Source organism: Macaca nemestrina, chromosome 7 (genome assembly GCF_043159975.1).
Source record: "Macaca nemestrina isolate mMacNem1 chromosome 7, mMacNem.hap1, whole genome shotgun sequence".
NCBI lineage: Eukaryota > Metazoa > Chordata > Mammalia > Primates > Cercopithecidae > Macaca > Macaca nemestrina.
This window is the reverse complement of record NC_092131.1, coordinates 101,445,880-101,465,750: the sequence shown is the minus strand read 5'-3', so window position 1 is coordinate 101,465,750 and position 19,871 is coordinate 101,445,880. Positions and strand designations below refer to the sequence as shown.

General features: G+C 44.9%; 1 protein-coding gene and 1 pseudogene across 1 annotated transcript; both read left to right on the top strand.

Moving 5' to 3' along the window:
• Positions 1-61: 61 nt before the first annotated feature.
• Positions 62-6,663, top strand: LOC105488308 (neugrin, neurite outgrowth associated). Its single transcript, XM_011752221.3, has 3 exons — positions 62-279; positions 688-798; positions 5,643-6,663. The coding sequence occupies exons 1-3, from the start codon at positions 116-118 to the stop codon at positions 6,241-6,243; spliced, it is 876 nt and encodes a 291-aa protein (XP_011750523.2). The 5' UTR covers positions 62-115; the 3' UTR covers positions 6,244-6,663.
• A 126-nt stretch (positions 6,664-6,789) lies between these two features.
• On the top strand, positions 6,790-11,829 carry LOC139364378 (p53 apoptosis effector related to PMP-22 pseudogene; annotated as a pseudogene).
• Positions 11,830-19,871: the final 8,042 nt, after the last annotated feature.

The following is a 19,871-nucleotide window of genomic DNA, read 5'->3' as shown; positions in this document are numbered from 1 at the left end:
AGAGGGAAATGCTTGCTACTACCCAGCTTCCGGCCCGCCCCTTCCACTTCCGGCCTTACCCGGCTACTTCCGCTGCTGTTTCGTAGCAGACTGCTGAAGGCTGGTTTGCGTCGACATGGCAGTTTCCCTGAGTGTCTTGCTGGGGGGGCGCGTTTGCGCTGCCGTCGCTCGCTGTGGGTTCGCGACCCGGGGGGTGGCGGGCCCAGGCCCTATCGGCCGGGAGCCGGACCCCGATTCCGACTGGGAGCCGGAGGAACGGGAGCTGCAGGAGGTGGAGAGGTACCGGCTTCTCGGGCCCTCAGCTTGAAGCTGGGCCTCGCGTCCCGGCGCCCCAGGCCGCGCCCCCTTGGCGCCGGGTGTCCTGCCGCTGCTTGCGTGGCGGCCCTTGTTTCCTCTTACCCGTTGTTAGTCGCGCAGCGTGAGGTGTTCAGCTCCCCAGGGACCACTGGTCCCTTCATTAGTGACGTATTTCATCATTAGTTTAGAGAGTTCGGCATGCTTACAGGCAGTTATTGTTCTAGGTGTTAGCTTTCTGGGTGTACAGAGCAGCTCTAAGCCGGCAACACGGCGCGGTTGCCCTTGTGATGAAAGAGAAGAGGGCTGGGCGCTCCATGATTTAGCCTGAGGCTCTTCAAACATCCATTCTGCTTCCACGCATGGCTTCTGCCATTGATTCTCTTCCCCCAGCACCCTGAAAGGACAGAAAAAAGCAATCCGATTCCAGAAAATTCGGAGGCAAATGGAGGCGCCTGGTGCCCCGCCCAGAACCCTGACTCGGGAAGCCATGGAGCAGATCCGGTAAGACTCAGGGTACCTTGTTTGTATCTGCTGTGACAAGAAATGAAGGATAATGGAGCCCAGAGCACGGGTTTGGCTTTTTTGATACTGCTTTTATATTTTCATTTACTTTTTATCATTGAAATTTACTATCAGAAAAGTAGAGTAATATAACGAACTTTCCTAAACCTGTCATCATCTAGATTTAATAGTGTATTGTTTTGTTTTTTAAAGACTCGTGGTTTCCGCAATCACCTCGAACTCCTGACCTGAAGTGATTCGCCCGCCTCGGCCTCCCAGAGTGCTGGGATTACAGGCATGAGCCACTGCGCCCCGCCTGGTTTTAGTAGTTTTTAACGTTATGACGTGGTTGTTTCATTTTTGCTGAAGTTTTTAAATAGTAAATTGCAGACATCACAACATTTAACCCCTTCATGTAGATCATGACATTCCCAACCTAAGGTACAGGGATGCTGGTGCTTCCATAGTTAGGTGCATTTTTCTGAAGAGAGGATCTATAATTTAGGAAAAGCTTAAAAGAGATTTTAAGGTTTTTTTGTTTTGAGTAGGTAAAGTGTTACATATGGCTCAACATCCTAACAGTATAACATGGTTTACGCATTGAGAATTATTTGTCCCACCCACTCTCCTGTGGGTACCTTTTTTTTTTTTTTTTTTTGGTAAATGGGGGTCTCACTCTGTCGCCAAAGCTGGAGTACAATGGTATGATCACAGGTCACTGCACCCTCTACCTCCTGGGCCCAAGCAATCCTCCCACTTCGGCCTCCCAAGTAGCTGGGACTACAGGTGCATGCCACCATGCCTAGTTAATTTTGTTTATTTTTTGTAGAGACAGTCTCATCATGTTGCCCATGCTAGTCTACAATTCCAGGGCTCAAGCGATCGTCCTACCTCAGCCTTCTGAAGTGTTGGGATTACAGGCGTGAGCCACTGTTTGCAGCTGTACTATTTTTAATAGTTTTTCTCTACCAAAAACCAGGCTCCATGCCCTGAGCGAGCCACTGCGCCTGGCCCTCAATTCTTTTTTATAGATGGTGTTATTATATTTTTTTGAGGCAGTATATGACAGTGGTTTTTAATTTTTATTTAAACAATTTTTTCTCCTATCTATTTATTTATTTGACAGAGATGGGGGTCTCACCATGATGACCAGGCTGGTCTCAAACTTCTGGCCTCAACTGATCTTCCCATCTCGGCCTCCCAAAGTGCTGGGATTAGAGGCGTGAGCCACCACGCCTGGCCAGAATGCATTATTTAACCTGTCTTTTCTTATGGGCATTTAGTTGGGTTGTTTCCATTTCTGTTGCTCACTAATAGTGCTCCAGTGAATAACTATGTATATGTATCACTCTACATACCTGCCAGGAGTATTTGTTATATACATTCCCAGAAGTAAGGTTGCCAGGTCAAAAGACAAATGCGTTTGCATTTTGATAAATATTGCTAAGTAGCCCTACTTAGCACATTAGTACATAATACTAATACATAATACATACTTAGTACATAAATAGTACTTACGTACTATTTTTCATTTCCATCAGAATGACTCTGGAATTGAAATTTAAAATAAAGAGGATTCTGTAGAGCTGGTCAAGATTTTGTGAGCCTGTAGCACCTTCTGGGTCCTCAGTCAGGTCTAATTTCCTCTTTTTTTTGTTTGTTTGTTTTTTTGTTTGAGACAATCTCACTCTGTTTCCCAGGCCAGAGTGCAGTGGTGAAATCTCAGCTCACTGCAGCCTCTGCCTCTGGGTTCAAGAGATCTTGGGCCTCAGCCTCCGGAGTAGCTGGGATTACAGGTGTGCACCACCACACCTGGCTAATTTTTGTATTTTTAGTAGAGACACAGTTTCGCCATGTTGGCCAGGCTGGTCTCAAACTCCTGACCTCAGGTGATCCACCTACCTCGGCCTCCCAAAGTGCTGGGATTACAGGCATGAGCCACCATGCCGGCCTCTGTCTCCTGTCTTCAACAACAGCTTTTTCAAACCTTCCACCTTCGTACTTATCTCCCTTTTTTGTGGTCAATAAATGTCCTTTTAAGAGAAAAAAACAGTCCAATAAGTAAGAACTTCGAGCTTCCTGGTCTTCCTCTTTGCCCACTACTCTCAAACCTATGCTCTACTCTCATTTCAGAGGAAATGGGTGCCCTTCACTTGTCTGGGACCAGTTCTCTGTATGCTTTAGGTCATATTTCTCCCTGCTTACTCAGGGACCTCTGTCCTCAACCTAAAGCTCTCTCTCATTCTTTTATTCCCAGCTGGTTCCCAGGGTACCTACCCTTGGTTTTTTGTTTGTATCACTGCAATAAAACTGCTCTCCTTAAATCCATCAGTGACTTCCTCAGTGCTAGGCTCAAATGACACTTTGTAGTCTTTAGCCTCGTTAATAATTCAGCAGCATTTGCCCTTGTAAAAACTGCCTTTTAAATTAAAAAAAAAAAAATTAAATAAAGACAGGATTTTGCCATGTTGCCCAACCTGGTCTCCAACTCCTGAGCTCAAGCGATCTGCCTGCCTTGGCCTCCCAAAGTGTTAGGATTACAGGTGTGAGCTACTGTACCCAACTGAAGCTGCTTTCTTTTCTTTCTCTCTCTTTATTTATTTAGTTATTGCCACTGATTCTCTTTTCGTTTTTTTTTTTGTTTGTTTGTTTGTTTGAGCCGGAGTCTGTCTCTGTCGCCAGGCTGGAGTGCAGTGGCATGATCTTGGCTCACTGCAACCTCCGCCTCCTGGGTTCAAGCGATTCTCGTGCCTTAGCCTTCTGAGTAGATGAAATTACAAGTGCACACCACTATGCCCAGCTAATTTTTTTCTTTTTCTTTTTTTTTTTTCTTTTTGTATTTTTAGTAGAGATGGGGTTTCACCAAGTTGACCAGGCTGGTCTTGAACTCCTGACCTCAAGTGATCTGCCTGCCTCAGCCTCCCAAAGTGCTGGGATTACAGGTGGGTATGAGCCACCATACCCAGCCTTTATTTTAATTTTTTTAATTTTACTTTAAGTTCTGGGGTACATGTGCAGAATGTACAGGTTTGTTACATAGGTGTACATGTGCCATGGTGAACTGCTTTCTTAAAATTCTCTTCTCCCTTGACTCCAGGGTACCATTCCCTTCTGATTTTTTTGTTTGTTTGTTTGTTTCTTTGTTTCTAGGGCTGCTTTTCTCAGTTAACTTCCTGGGCTCCTCTTCTACTTCCTATATCTTAAATCTTGTTATTTCTTAGAGTTGTGTCCTTGTCATTTTAGCTCACTCTGCATATTTCCCTGCCTGATACTAGCCACTCAGTCACCCCTGCTATTGGCTTATGACTTCCAAATCTGTCATCTGCAGTTCATGTTTTTTTTCCTGAACTCTAAAGGCATATATTCAACTGTGTACCAGACATCTCTGTTTTGGATATCACAGTTTCCTCAAACTCAACATGTACAAAATACAATTCATTGTTGTTCCCTGATAACTTCATTCTGTTCCTGTTTTTCCTATAACCTGCTAATTAATTACCCAAGCTAAAATCCTGAATCTTGACCTTGATGCTTCTTCCCCCAATGTTTAGTCCCTTAGTACCAAGTTGTACTATTTGACTTTTCTAAAATATTTCTCAACTCACTTTCCTCCTATGCTCCATTGACTATCTCACTTGAGACTGTCTGGATTACTGTAACAGTCTCTTGACCAATCTTTCTGCCTATATTTTTGTCACTGAAAAACTACCACTAGGTTGAACTCCTTTTTTTCTTTTTTTAATAGAGATGGGATCTCAGTGTGTTTCCCAGGCTGGTCTTGAACTCCTGGGCTCAAGCAATCCCCCTGCGTCAGCCTCTCAAAGTACTGGGAGTGAGCCACTCTGCCAGGCTGTAGGTCGAACTTCAAAATGAAAATTTATCCATGGCATTCCACTGCTTAAAATTTTTCCTTGACTTGCTCTTGCCTTGGGATAAACTCCAGACCCCTAAGTGTGATCTACCTCTTACCCTCACTGTCAGTTGAGCTATTCCCAACAAAGGTGATGTGCCACTTTGCATTTCACAAGTGTTCACTTTATCATCATTACCTTTCATATCTCCTTCTCTCCTCCCTTCTGTCAGCTTATTACTTTCATCCTTTCAGACCAACTCTAGCTTGGACTTCATGAAGCAATTCCTGGGCCTGGCTGTAAGTGTTCTTATTCCCTATATCTGAGTCTCCCTCCTGGGGTGCTGTCTTTGCATCCTGTGCTATAACCTTTACCATAATGTCATTCATTGTGTCTGTCCCCACTCCCAAACTATGTAAAGGGAAGGTCAGTTCTGCATCCCCAGGACCTAATGTGGTATTAGATGTTAGTGAGAGGAGCTGAGTTGATATGAAATGAAGTGACCTGACTGACAGTGGTCAGGTGTTGCTCTTGACACACAGGAATGGAACACAGCCATTTAGCTAGCACAAGATAGGGACTACATTTGCGGTTTTTCAAGCCCTGTTTTTTTGTTTTTTTGAGAGATTCTCACTCTGTTGCCCAGGCTGGAGTGCAATGGCACAATCTCGGCTCACTACAATCTTCACTTCCCAGGTTGAAGCGATTCTTGTGCCTCAGTCTCCCAAGTAGCTGAGATTACAGGCATGAGCCACCAGAGTTAGCTAATTTTTGTATTTTTAGTAGAGATTGGGTTTCACCACATTGGCCAGGCTGGTCTCGAACTCCTGGGCTCAAGCGAATCACCTATCTCGGCCTCTCAAAGTTCTGGGATTACAGGTGTGAGCCACCATGCCAGGCCTCAACCCCTCTTCTTTATAATACGTATTGCAAGTTAGATGTTCTGATAGGAGCCTTCTTTACAACTTGCAAACCTGCTCCTTCTTCCCATAGGTATTTACGTGAGGAATTTCCAGAGTCCTGGTCAGTTCCCAGGTTGGCTGAAGGCTTTAATGTCAGCACTGATGTGATCCGAAGAGTTTTAAGAAGCAAGTTTGTACCCACATTGGAGCAGAAGCTGAAGCAGGATCAAAAAGTCCTTAAGAAAGCTGGGCTTGCCCACTCTCTCCAGCAGCTCCGGGGCGCTGGAAATACCTCAAAGCTGCTCCCTGCAGGCCACTCTGTATCAGGTTCTTTGCTTATGCCGGGGCATGAAGCCTCATCCAAAGACGCGAATCACAGCACAGCTTTGAAAGTGATAGAGTCAGACACTCACAGGACAAATACACCAAGGAGATGGAAGGGAAGAAATAAAGAAATCCAGCACCTGGAGGAGAGCTTTGTGCCTGTTGCTGTACCCCTAGGTCATCCAAGAGAGCTACAGAAGTACTCCAGTGATTCTGAGAGCACCAGAAGAACTGGCAGTGGTGCATTGCCAAGTGGTCAGAAGCTGGAGGAGTTGAAGGCAGAGGAGCCGGGTAACTTCAGCAGCAAAGTAGTGCAGAGGGGCCGAGAGTTCTTTGACAGCAACGGGAACTTCCTGTATAGAATTTGAGTCGGGGCTTGGCTTGTGGAGATGCCTTGTGAAACACAGCTGGGCAAGGAATATATATGGAACAGCCTGGATTTCTACATATGGAGAAGCCACGTTGGAATAGGAAGAAGTGTTGAGCCTGGACTGTGGGAGGAAAAAACTGCCTGGATAGATTTCAGACTTCCTGTAGTAGTGCCCCCAATCTGACCTCTGTTGATCTTCAGTACTCACTCTTCTTGCTTGGACTCTCTGTATGTTGAAAACCAGCCATGTTGCATGTGTTGTTACAATTTTCTGTGATACTTGCAATTTATATTTGAGAGGAAGTGAAAAGTTTGCCTTCTGACCTCATTTCCTTCTTGATCAGTGAACACTAACATTTTTGGGACAACTTAGTCAATTGTTTTCCTTACAAGCAAAATAAAGTAAAATGTAGCAGTCTGCTTTTTTGGTGCTCTCTGGGGTAGGATGGTTTACCTGTGAACCTTTGTGAGTGAGGGAAGGACAAAGGCAGAAAGGAAGGATCCTTGGCCAGTAAACGTTGGGGGAGAGATGGAACCAGAGGAATTTCCCAGCAAAGGGCTCTGTGCAGAGCATCCTGCTTAGTGATGGATTCTGACAACCAAAAACTGGACGCCCTTCTCTTAGTTGCTGGGGTTCTGGCAAAGATTGGGAAATGAGGGGTTGGCAGAAAATACAAAGCAGGCAAAGGCTTTAGGGCCCTTATAATCTCCAACCACATTTTAAAGTTAATTATATTAAGAGTGGGGCATGGCGGAATGTGCCTACAGTTCCAGTGACTTGGGAGGCCGAGGTGGGAGGATTGCTTGAGCCTCGGAGGTTGAGGCTGCAGTGAGCTATGATTGCACCACTGCACTCCAGCCTGGGGTAACAGAGTGAGACCCCCATCTCTAAATAAAAGTCAATCAATCTTCAGTTATGTCTCATTATACAGTTTCCTTAACCAGATTTCTACAGTGGCGCCATGTAGGCAATCCCAGATTAAGAGGTCCCTTTTACAAATAAGGAAATAGACTCTAAGATGGCTGCCCATAAGTGGCAGTGCTGGGACTTAACTCGGGTCTCATCATTAATCCAGGGCTTTTGGAATTCCAGGGATATGGCACTGTGCCATAATTTTGTTAATTTACTGATTGTTTTAGAAATACATCTGTTATAACCAGAAATCTGGGGACAGCTTAGTCAATTGGTTTTCCTTACAAGCAAAATAAAGTAAAATGTAGCAGTCTGCTCGTTGGTGCTCTGGTGGGATGGTTTACCTGTGAACCTTGGAGAACCGTGTCCTGCTTTCACAAATTACCAGCAAAAATGGCTACTCAGAATTTAAATACGTGTAGGACATTAATGAAAACACCTACATTCCAACTCAGTCATTGCCATTCTAGAATCTTATTGCTATTTCAAATGTCCATTTACAGCAATTAAAATACTGATTACTGTTGCTTTTATCAATTATTGATAACTTGATCATCTGTTCTCAGTATAAATGGCAAAGCCCTATCACATGCTAAGCAAAGTTCTACGATCCAGATACTGGTAATACAATAGTGGGCAGATAGGACCCTTGCTCTCATTTCCCTGTCACTATCATGTAGTTCATAGTAGAAGCTTATCAATATTTTTATGGTTTTGTTATAGTGTTTATTTTTTAATTGTTAAAGATGTGTTAGATGCTGTTTGATTGTTTAAATTTGCATTTGTAACTCCTGCAAATCATCTGATCATGCCATACCCTTTTCCCAATGGGCTATAGAAACCTAAAGCCTGTTCTTAAAACTTTGTTTTTTAATTTATTTTTGAGACGGACTCTAGCTCTGTCGCCCAGGCTGGAGTGCAGTGGCAAAATCTCAGCTCACTGCAACCTCCACCTCCCAGGTTCAACTGATTCTCCTGCCTCAGCCTCCCAAGTAGCTGGGATTACAGGCATCTGCCACCATGCCCAGCTAATTTTTGTGTTTTTAGTAGAGATGGGGTTTCACCACGTTGGCCAGGCTGCTCTCAAAACTCCTGACCTCAAGTGATCTGCCTGCCTCGGCCTCCTAAAGTGCTAGGATTACAGGTATGAGCCACTACACCTGGCCTTTATTTCTTTTGAGACAGGGTCTCGCTCTTGTCCACACTGGAGTACAGTGGCTCAATCTCGGCTCACTGCAACCTCCGCCTCCCGGATTCAAGCAATTCTCCTGCCTCAGCCTCCCAAGTAGCTGGGACTACAGGCATGTGCCACCATGCCCAGCTAATTTTTAAAAATATTTTTAGTAGACAGGGTTTCACCATGTTGGCCAAGCTGGTCTCAAACTCCTGACCTCAAGTGATCTGCCTGCCTTGGCCTCCCAAAGTACTGGGATTACAGGCATGAGCCACCACGCCCGACCTTTATTTTTATTTCTTTGGAGACAGGGTCTCGCTCTGTCATCCACACTGGAGTGCAGTGACTCAATTTCAGCTGACTGCAACCTCTGTCTCCTGGGTTGAAACTATTATCATTCCTTAGCCTCCTGAGTAGCTGGGACTACAGGCATGCACCACCACACCCAGCTAATTTTTTTTTTTTTTTTTTTTTTTTGAGACGGAGTCTCGCTCTGTTGCCCAGGCTGGAGTGCAGTGGCGCAATCTCAGCTCACTGCAAGCTCTGCCCCCGGGGTTCACGCCATTCTCCTGCCTCAGCCTCCCATGTAGCTGGGACTACAGGTGCCCGCCACCATGCCCGGCTAATTTTTTTTTTTTTTTTTTGTAGTTTTAGTAGAGACAGGGTTTCACCGTGTTAGCCAGGATGGTCTCTATCTCCTGACCTTGTGATCCGCCCGTCTCAGCCTCCCAAAGTGCTGGGATTACAGGCGTCAGCCACTGCACCCAGCCTAATTTTTTATTTTTAGTAGAGTCAGGATTTCACTATGTTGGCCAGGCTGGTCTCAAACTCCTGTGCTCAGGTGATCTGCCCGCTTCGGCCTCCCAAAATGCTGAGATTACAGCGTGAGCCACCACGTGAGACAGGCAGATCACCTGAGGTCAGGAGTTTGAGACAAGCCTGGCCAACATGGCAAAACCCTATCTCTACTAAAAATACAAAAATTATCTGGGTGTGGTGGCAGATGCCTGTAATCCCAGCTACTGGGAAGGCTGAGGCAGGAGAATTGCTTGAACCCTGGAGGCAGAGGTTGCAATGAGCCGAGATTGTGCCACTACACTTCACCCTGGGTGACAGTGAGACTCCATCTCAAACAAACACCTCCAATGCTCTTTCTCAAATACCATGGCTACCCTTCTTCCTGCTTTGCATCATCTGTCACACAAGTAATATATACTCATTAAAGAAAAAGACAAGCAAAACGAAAACAAAAGTCATCCCTAATCCCACTGCTGAAGAGTTACTATCTTACCAACATTTTTCTAAGCATATGTACAACTTTAAAACAAGCACAAAAGAATAATATTGCGCCGGGGACGGTGTCTCACGCCTGTAGTCCCAACACTTTGGGAGGCCCAGGCGGGTGGATCACTTGAGGCCAGGATTTCGAGACCAGCCTGGCCAACATGGTGAAACCCTGTCTATATTAAAAATACAACAAGGAGGGACTCCCCGCCGCCGCCTGGGCCCGGCCCCACACCGCGGGTCGACGTGATCCGCTGCAGCCTGGCCTGCGAGCGCTGCCGCTGGATCCTGACCCTGCTCCTACTCAGCGCCATCGCCTTTGACATCATAGCCCTGGCCGGCCGCGGCAGGCGGCAGTCAAGCGACCACGTCCAGACGTCCTTGCTATGGTGGAGATGTTTCCACGAGGGCAGCGACGGCAGCGGGTCCTAAGAGGACGGCTGCTAGAGCCTCATGGAGTACGCGTTGGGTAGAGCAGCAGCTGCCATGCTCTTCTGGGGCTTCAGCATCCTGGTGATCTGTTTCATCCTCTCCTTCTTCTTCATCCTGTGTGTACCCCAGATGCTTGTCTTCCTAAGAGTGATTGGAGGTCTCTTTGTCTTGGTTGCTGTGTTCCAGATCATCTCCCTGGTAATTTACCCCGTGAAGTACACCCAAACCTTCAACCTTCAGGCCAGCCCTTGCTGTCACTTACATCTATAACTGGCCCTACGGCTTTGGGTGGGCAGCCACGATTATCCTCATCAGCTGTGCTTTCTTCTGCTACTGCCTCCCCAACAATGAAGATGACCTCCTGGGCAATACCAAGCCTAAGGACTTCTACACATCTGCCTAACTTGGGAATGAGCGTGGGAGAAAATCGCCACTGCCAAGATGGATTCCAGAAAAAGAAACTGTTTGTCTAGGCTACTTTGAACCTATTTTTTGGCAGTGTTCATAGTCAAAAATGCTAAAATAATTTGGGAGAAAATATTTTTAAAGTAGTGTTATAGTTTTATGTTCACCTTTTATTATGTTTGGTGAAGTTGTGTATTTTCACTAATTACCTATATTATGCCAATATTTCTTTATATCTACCCATAACATTGATGCTACATTTGTAAGATAATATGAACATGAAACTTAACACTTTATAAGGTAAAAATGAGATGGTTTCCAAGATTTAATAATCCAATCAAGTTCTTGTTATTTCCAAATAGAATGAACTGGGTCTGTTAAGGGCTAAGGAGAAGAGGAAGGTAATGGTAAAAATTGTCAATGACTAGCTGGGTGTGGTGACTCAAGCTTATAATCTCAGCACTTTGGGAGGCTGAGACAGGCCGATCACCTGAGGTCACGAGTTCAAGACCAGCCTGGCAAACATGGTGAAACCCTGTCTCTACTGAAAATACAAAAATTAGCCGGGCATAGTGGCACTTGCCTGTAATCCCAGCTACTGGGGAGGCTGAGGCAGGAGAATCGCTTGAACCGGAGAGGTAGAGGTTGCAGTAGAACTCAGAGGTAGAACTGAGATCGTTGCATTGCACTCCAGCCTGGGCAACAGAGCAAGACTCTGTCTCAAAACAAACAAAAATTGTCAATGACCAAACATTCTGAAAGAAATGCCAAAAAAAGCTTTTTTTTTTCAAGACTTCAAACGATTTAAAGAAGCAAAATAGTTTCCTAAATGCATATTGTTTGTGAGAATTTCTCACTAATATCCTGAATAATTCTTTTTTTTTTTTTTTGAGACAGAGTCTTGCTTTGTCGCCCAGGCTGGAGTGCAATGGCGTGATCTTGGTTCACTGCGAGCTCTGCCTCCCGGGTTCACGCCATTCTCCTGCCTCACCCTCCCGAGTAGCTGGGACTACAGGCACCCGCCACCACGCCTGGCTGATTTTTTATATTTTTAGTAGAGACAGGGTTTCACCGTGTTAGCCAGGATGGTCTTGATCTCCTGACCTCATGATTCGGCCACCTCGTCATCCCAAAATGCTGGGATTACAGGTGTGAGCCACTGAGCCCGGCCCTGAATAATTCATTTTTGCTAAGCTTCATGTTGACTCTATATATCATCTAAGAAAGTATTGTTTTGTGGTCCAAACCTGTTGCCATGGTTAGTAAGGCTTTCTTAGGTGTGAAATATTTAGATGAAATTTTCTCTTTTAAAGTTCTGTATAGGGTTAGGGTGTTGGAAAATGCTATATTAATAAATCTGTACCGTTTTGTGTTTATATGTTCAAAACCAGAGTAACTGGATTGAAAGATGGACTGATAGATCTAATCTATCAGTCTAATTTATCATGACTGATAGATCTGGTTAAGTTGTGTAGTAAAGGATTAGGAGAGCCATTCCTATCACAAAAGTGCCTCTAAAACAGTCTAAGGAGAAAAATGGCTTGCTTTTCTAAACTTCAGATTTATCTGGGCTCTAATCATGTAGACAGGCTTCTGACAGATTGCAACTGTCAGTAGAAACCTACATATAGTTAAAATCCTGGTCTTTCTTGGTAAACAGATTTAAAATGTGTAATGTAAAACATGCCACAGGAGAATTCAGGGATTTGAGTTTCCCTGAATAGCATATATATGATGCATCAGATGAGTTATTACTATTTTTTACCATTTCTACTTACATAATGAAAAACAATTCATTTTAAATATCAAAGTATTATTTTGTAAGTTGTGGAAAAGGGCAATTGAAGTTTTCATTATGAAGTTTTCCCAATAAACCAGGAATTCTAAACTTGAAAAGAAAAATAGAATTAGCCAGATGTGGCTGCACAGGCCTGTAATCCCAGCCACCCAGGAGGCTGAGGCAGGAGAATCACTTGAACCTGAGAGGCAGAGGTTACAATGAGCCGAGACTGCACCACTGCACTCCAGCCTGGGTGACAGAGACTCTGTCTCAAAAAATAATAATAATGAAAATAATATGGGGATTATACTGTACGCTCAGGTGTACATTCTTTCTTACATGTATTGTGAATATATTTTGACAATAAATATCTTTACTTCACTTAAAATAATCACCTCATATTTTGTTTTATGGAATACAATATTATTTTGTTGTATGAAGTCAAATATTAGATTGAACCATATATCTGATCTTTTTTTTTTTTTTTTGAGACGGAGTTTCGCTCTCTTACCCAGGCTGAAGTGCAGTGGCGCGATCTTGGCTCACTGCAACCTCCGCCTCCCGGGTTCACACCACTTGCCTGCCTCAGCCTCCCGAGTAGGTGGGACTACAGGCGCCCGCCACTACACCCAGCTAATTTTTTGTATTTTTAGTAGAAAGGGGGTTTCACCATGTTAGCCAGGATGGTCTCGATCTCCTCACCTCATGATCCGCCCACCTCGACCTCCCAAAGTGCTGAGATTACAGGCGTGAGCCACCGCGCCCGGCCTATCTGACCGTTTTTTACCTATAAAAATAGCAGTTGGCTATACTCCCAGTTACTTGGGAGGCTGAGGCAGGAGGATCCCTTGAGCACAAGCGTTCAAGACTGCAGTGAGCTATATAATTATTCCTTTGTTGTGGAACATTTAGATCATTTCTAAATTTTCACCAGTGTTGTGATAAACCTCTTTTAATGAATCTTTTTGGTCTTGTTTATTGACATATAATTTTATCATTTCCTTAGAATTCCCAGAATTAGAATTGGTGGGTCAAAGAATAGATACCTTTTTTTTTTTTTTTTTTTTTTTTTTGAGACAGAGACTTGCTCTGTCACCCAAGTTGGAGTGCAATGACATGATCGCAGTTCACTGCAACCTTTGCCTCCTGGGTTCAAGCGATTCTCCTGCCTCAGCTTCCTAAGTAGCTAAGATTACAGGCGCCTGCCACCACGCCCAGCTAACTTTTTGTATTTTTAGTAGAGATGGGGCTTCACCATGTTGGCCAGGCTGGTCTCGGACTCCTCATCTCAAGTGATCCACCCGCCTTGGCCTCACAAAGTGCTGGGATGTCAGGCATGAGCCACTGCACCCTGCCAGGAGGTGACATTTGAACAGAGCCTTGAAGATGCTGTGTAGAAAGTCTGACAGGTGGCCAGGCGTAGTGTCTCATGCCTGTCATCCCAGCACTTTGGGAGGCCAAGGTGAGAGGATCGCTTGAGGCCAGAAGTTTGAGGCCAGCCTGGGCAGCACAGTGAGACCCTGTCCCTTAAAAAAAAAAAAGAATTAGTAAACCTGGGAGGTGGAGCTTGCAGTGAGCTGAGATCCGACCACTGCACTCCAGCCTGTCACAGCGAGACTCTGTCTCAAAAAAAAAAAGAAAAAAAGGGAAAAAATTAGGCCAGGTGTGGTGGCTCACGCCTATAATCCCAGCACTTTGGGACGCCAAGGCGGGCAGATCATGAAGTCAGGAGATTGAGACCATCCTAGCTAACACAGTGAAACCCCATCTCTACTAAAAATACAAAGAATTGGCTGGGCGTGGTGGCGGGTGCCTGTGGTCCCAGCTACTCAGGAGACTGAGGCAGGAGAATGGCATGAACCCGGGAGGTGGAATTGGCAGTGAACAGAGATCGTGCCACTGCACTCCAGCCTGGGTGACAGAGCAAGACTCCATCTCAAAAAAAAAAAAAAAGAAAAAGAAAAAATAGCCCAGCGTGGTGGCCCTTGCCTGTGGTCCCAGCTGCTCGGGAGGCTGAGGTAGGAGGATCACTTGAGGCCAGGGAGTTGAGGCTACAATGAGCCATGACTGTGCCACTGCACTCCAGCCTGAGTGACAGAGCAAGACCCTGCCTCAAAAGAAAAAAAAAGTTTGATAGGGCATATGGAACAAGAGACAGGAACAAGAGGGAAGAGCATGAACAAAGGTATTGAAGAGTAGCGGGACACTGTGTTGGGAACTGAGTGGTGTGGACTGCACAGTGGTGGGAGGAAGGGCAGAGGAGAGTTTCCAAAAATAGCTGGGACCAAACTGGGAAAGGCCTTGAATGCCTTCCCAAGGAGTTAGGAATTTATTCCATACCTGGTGCCCATGAAGGAAGCAGATTGCTTCAAGGCTAAGCTCAGGCTTTGGAGACAGACTCTCCGGGTTTGGATTCAGGCCCTGCCACTTATTAGCCATGGGGCTGGGCTCACCCAGCCTCAATTTCCTCATCTGTAAAATAGGAGTAATAATCACAGGATTGTTGTGGGGTTTCAATGAGAGAATGCATGTAAAATGCTTAGTACAGTTACTGTCACTTATTTCTCAATAACTGCTGGCTTTGGTCATCAATAAAAGAGAGAAACAACATTATCAGATCTGTATTTAGAAGGCATTCTGGCAGATAGGGACAGATTTGGGCCAAAATCTCAAGCCAGTATTTTTCAAGGGTACACTAAACCTTGGTACATATCTAATTATAATACATTTTTTAAAAGCGTTAAATGAGTATAGTTGAAACTGCAGAGGTTTTTTTTTTTCCTTTTTCTTTTTCTTTTTTTTTTTTTTTTTTTTTTTTTGAGACGGAGTCTCGCTCTGTCACCCCGGCTGGAGTGCAGTGGCCGGATCTCAGCTCACTGCAAGCTCCGCCTCCCGGGTTCCCGCCATTCTCCTGCCTCAGCCTCCCGAGTAGCTGGGACTACAGGCGCCCGCCACCTCGCCCGGCTAGTTTTTTGTATTTTTTAGTAGAGACGGGGTTTCACCGTATTAGCCAGGATGGTCTCGATCTCCTGACCTCGTGATCCACCCGTCTCGGCCTCCCAAAGTGCTGGGATTACAGGCTTGAGCCACCGCGCCCGGCCCCTTTTTCTTTTTCTTTCTTTTTTTTTTTTTTGAGACAGAATCTAACTCTATTGCCCAGGATGGAGTGCAATGGCACGGTCTTGGCTCACTGCAACCTCTGTCTCCCAAGTTCAAGCAATTATCCTGCCTCAGCCTCCCAAGCAGCTAGGACTATGGGCACGTGCCACCACACCTGGCTAATTTTTGTATTTTTAGTAGAGTTGGGGTTTCACCATGTTGGCCAGGCTGGTCTTGAACTCCTGGCCTTGTTATCCACCCGCCTTGGCCTCCCAAAGTGCTGGGATTACAGGCATGAGCCACCATGCCCAGCCAGTTCTTTTTTTAGGAAAGTCATTTTAGTACACATGGCTAGCCACACATGGCTTGACATGGTGGGCGTGCTGGCATCCAGAGAAAGAGAGAGCCAAAGCTGTCCATCTTGCAGACCGATGGGAGGGAGCCAGGACACAGCTGGGCTTGCTCGTGCCCAGAGAGAGAACGAGTTAAGCTGCTTACACTGAAGGCAAGGGAGAGTCAGCTGCGCAGCTCTGTGTGGGGGCAGCTGGCTCAAGCAGGGCAAACAGTGTTAAGAGTAAGCTCCTAAGAAGAGAGCTAGTGTAAGAAAGCTGTTAATGAGAGCTGCTGCTGAATAAAACTATCTTTCACCTGCCTACAGCCCCCTGGAGTGTTCTTTCTGTTTACCCACCCACTCCCCTCAGACTTCAGCATGAGCAGGACCTGGACTCTGGGATCTGACACACATCTCTACTGAAAATACAAAAATTAGCCGGTATGGTGGTATATGCCTGTAATTCCAGCTACCAGGGTGGCTGAGGCACGATGATTGCCTGAACCCGGGAGTCAGAGGTTGCAGTGAGCTAAGACCACGTCACTGCACTCCACCCTGGGCAAGAGAACCTGACCCTGTGTCAAAACAAAACAAAGTTAAAGACCATTTGTCCAGTATAAACTCTTTCAAAATATATACTCAAGCATAGAAAAGTCTAGAAATGTCATCAATGGTAATTTCAGGAAAGAATGTTAAGGTGATGTTTTTTCTGTATTTTTTTTTTCTTTTCTTTTCTTTTCTTTTTTTTTTTTTTTTTTTTTGAGATAGGCTCTTGCTCTGTCACCCAGGCTGGAGTGCAGTGATGCAGTCAGGCCTCACTGCAGCCTCGACCTCCCAGGCTTAAGCCATCCTCCCACTTCAGTCTCTTAAGTAGCTGGGACTACAGGCACAAGCCACCACACCTGGCTAATTTTTGCATTCTTGTATTTTTTGCAAAGATGGGGTTTTGCCATGTTGCCCAAGCTGGTCTCAAGTGATCCGCCCACCTTGTCCTCCCAGAGTGCTGGGATTACAAGTGTGAGCCATGTGTGCCAGGCCTACATTTTCTTTTCTATAATAACCATGACCCTGGATTTCATGTACCAACATTTTCTAACAATAATATTTACAAAGCATACTATGAAAAATGTTCAGAGAAAAGAATACACAACTGTAAAAATCATATATAACTAGTTTTCTTTTTGTTTGTTTGTTTGTTTTTAAAGCCAAAAAAGAAACAAAGTAGATTGTCCAGGGAGATAGTTACTTCCACTTTGCACTTCTCTGGTGAACTCACTAGGAACTCTAAAAAGTTCCAGGAGGGCCAGGCACGGTGGCTCACACCTATAATCCCAGCACTTTGGGAGGCTGAGGGGGCAGATCACGAGGTCAGGAGATTGAGACCATCCTGGCTAACACGGTGAAACCCCTCTCTACTAAAGATACAAAAAATTAGCCAGGCATGGTGGCAGGTGCCTGTAATCTCAGCTACTCGGGAGGCTGAGGCAGGAGAATCGCTTGAACCTGGGAGATGGAGGTTGCAGTGAGCCAAGATCGTGCCACTGCATTCCAGCCTGGGTGACAGAGTGAGAATCCACCTCAAAAAAAAAAAAAAAAAAAAAAAAATTTCAGTAGTAGAATCATTGGGTCAAATTACCCTGGCTTTAAGTTCTGGTTCAGAGAATTTTAACAACTTACATTGTCACCAGCAAGGTCTTTGACTATATGAGCAACTCTCACCTTAAAGTATTTCTCATCTGACATTAGCTGCCCGGCTTTCCACTGATACGTTGACTCCAGGAGGCTCCTTGAGTTCTGCGTGTTCGGCTGGCCTCCGGTGGCCCCATTACTATTTTCTGCCAGGTAAATGTCAGTTACCTGCACACAGATCTCATCACTCATGATATGCTGCAGCTTGAATCAAAGGCAAGCTGTTAGTGAAGACAGAAAACATTTCTCCACTACACAGTCAATGTTCCTTTAACTGATCTAGTCACTCCACTCAAAAAAGGTTTTGGGTTTTTTTGGCTGGCAATTTTAGAAAATTAATCACACAAACCACTGTATCATTTTCTCGGAGAATAATCAAGCCAAGATTTTCAACCATATCAGTGGTCCATTGTAAAACTTTCATATCTATTTAAAATAAAAATCATAGAGAGCTCAGGTTAATGTGCTGTTTAAAATTCTAAGGCTCTTTAAATAATTTTCCATGGGTAATATTTTTATTGCATTTTAAATGTAATAATTTGCTTTTACAACAATTAAATTAAATGCAACAATTTGCTTTTACAAATATTCTCTCTCATTTGATCCTCACAACTACCCTGGGAAGCAGGTTGGAGAGAGAGTTGGGCCTGTTAGGAGAGAGATTTACACAATGCATAAGAAAGCTCACTGTGAGCCAGGGCAAGGAGGGGAGCCTTGGAGAATCATGAATGCAATATCTATGTCTATATTCCCAGACCAACAGCAAAGCCTGAAACTCATTAGGTATTTAAGAAATAGCTGCTGAGTTATTGCCTAGGGGTGCTCAGCTGAAGAAGCAGGGTTGGGACTAACAGTCAAGCTTCCTGACTCCTAGCCCAATACTTCTCCAAACACACCACTTATTTTTCTATATCTGATAGAAAGTAAAGTGCTTAAGTTGTACATAATGTTAACTCACTTTCCATACATGCCAACCATGATTGACTATCAGTAACTTTTGTGACAATCTTAGGAAACTAATTACTAGAAAGTTGAACCTTTCAGAGTTCTCATTCTCATGTCATATACTATTTCTATTGTGAAATAAAAATCCTTCCAAATGAAACTTTACCCATCAAAATGACAGAGAAGTGAAAAATAGATACAAGAAGAAAGCAAAATGTTTATTTCAATATCGATTTGACTATTTTGCTGTAAAATTATCATAACCACCAAGCCATTCTATTTTTAGGAAGATACATTCTTTTTGAAGTCTTAGGAACTATGATAACTATTTATTTATTTATTTATTTTTGGAGACAGAGTCTTGCTGTGTCGCGCAGGCTGGAGTGCAGTGGCTCAATCTCAGCTCACTGCAAGCTCCGCCTCCCGGGTTCACGCCATTCTCCTGCCTCGGCCTCCTGAGTAGCTGGGATAACTATTTATTCTTAACTTTAAGTCCTAAATTATCAGTATGTATATTAGTAGATAACTGGACACAGAGCAAGGTCAGAAGGGTGACTGAGTGTGGCAGAAAGGGCAGTATCTCCAGTATTATCTGGACAATGAGTCCAGATAATGGATTCTGATACAACCATTCAAATAATGCTTATGAGTACTTGATAGCAGGGAAAAGCTTAAGATACAGTATTTTAGAGAGAAAAAAGGCAAGTTGGAAAAAAATATATGGAAAGCATGACTTCAGTCATGCATAGAGATGCTTCTACTTTAAACCCTTTTTTTTTTTTTCTTTTTGAGACAGGGTCTCGCTCTGTCGCCCAGGCTGGAGTGCAGTGGCACGGTGATCTCGGCTCACTGCAGCCTCAACTTCCTGGGCTCAAGCAAGCCTCTCACCTCAACCTCCTAAGTAGCTGGGACTACAGGCATGTGCCACCACACCCAGCTAATTTTTTGTATTCTTAGTAGAGATGGGGTTTTGCCATGTTGCCCAGTCTGGTCTCAAATTTCTGAGTTTAAGTAATCTGCCTGCCTCGGCCTCCTAAAGTGCTGGGATTACAACACATAAGCCACCGTCTCTACTTTATACTTTCTTGTTGAAGTAGACTGTATTACTGATTCCCCACCCATGCCCTCTTTTTGGATATCTGGCTCCTCCTCAAGTCTCTGGAAAGGGCAGCACTACAAATCCAGGGACAACTAGGGAACTCCCACCCTCGCTGCTAGGCAGACCAGTCTGTGGCTTACAGTTTAAATAGTTGGAAGAAGGACCTGAAATTTGAGGCTGGGGAGGGAGGCATGGGGTTCTAGGCAAGGGAGGCATTAGGCCTGGAACAAGGGACCAGGGGCCTGGGCAGGCCACAGAGCACCACAGTGCCCTCACTACCCTATTAATGGGCCAGGAATCTGGAAGCTAGCCACCACATGCCCTCATGCCCAAGGTCTTCCTGCAGGTGGAGCTGAAGAGCCAAGAGGCTCAGAGCAGCGAGACCAGTACCCGGGTCACTGCAGCAGTACCTGCTTATCAGCAGCAGGTGGCCACTTATCAGCAGCTGACCTCTGAGAACGAGGTGCTGCACAGG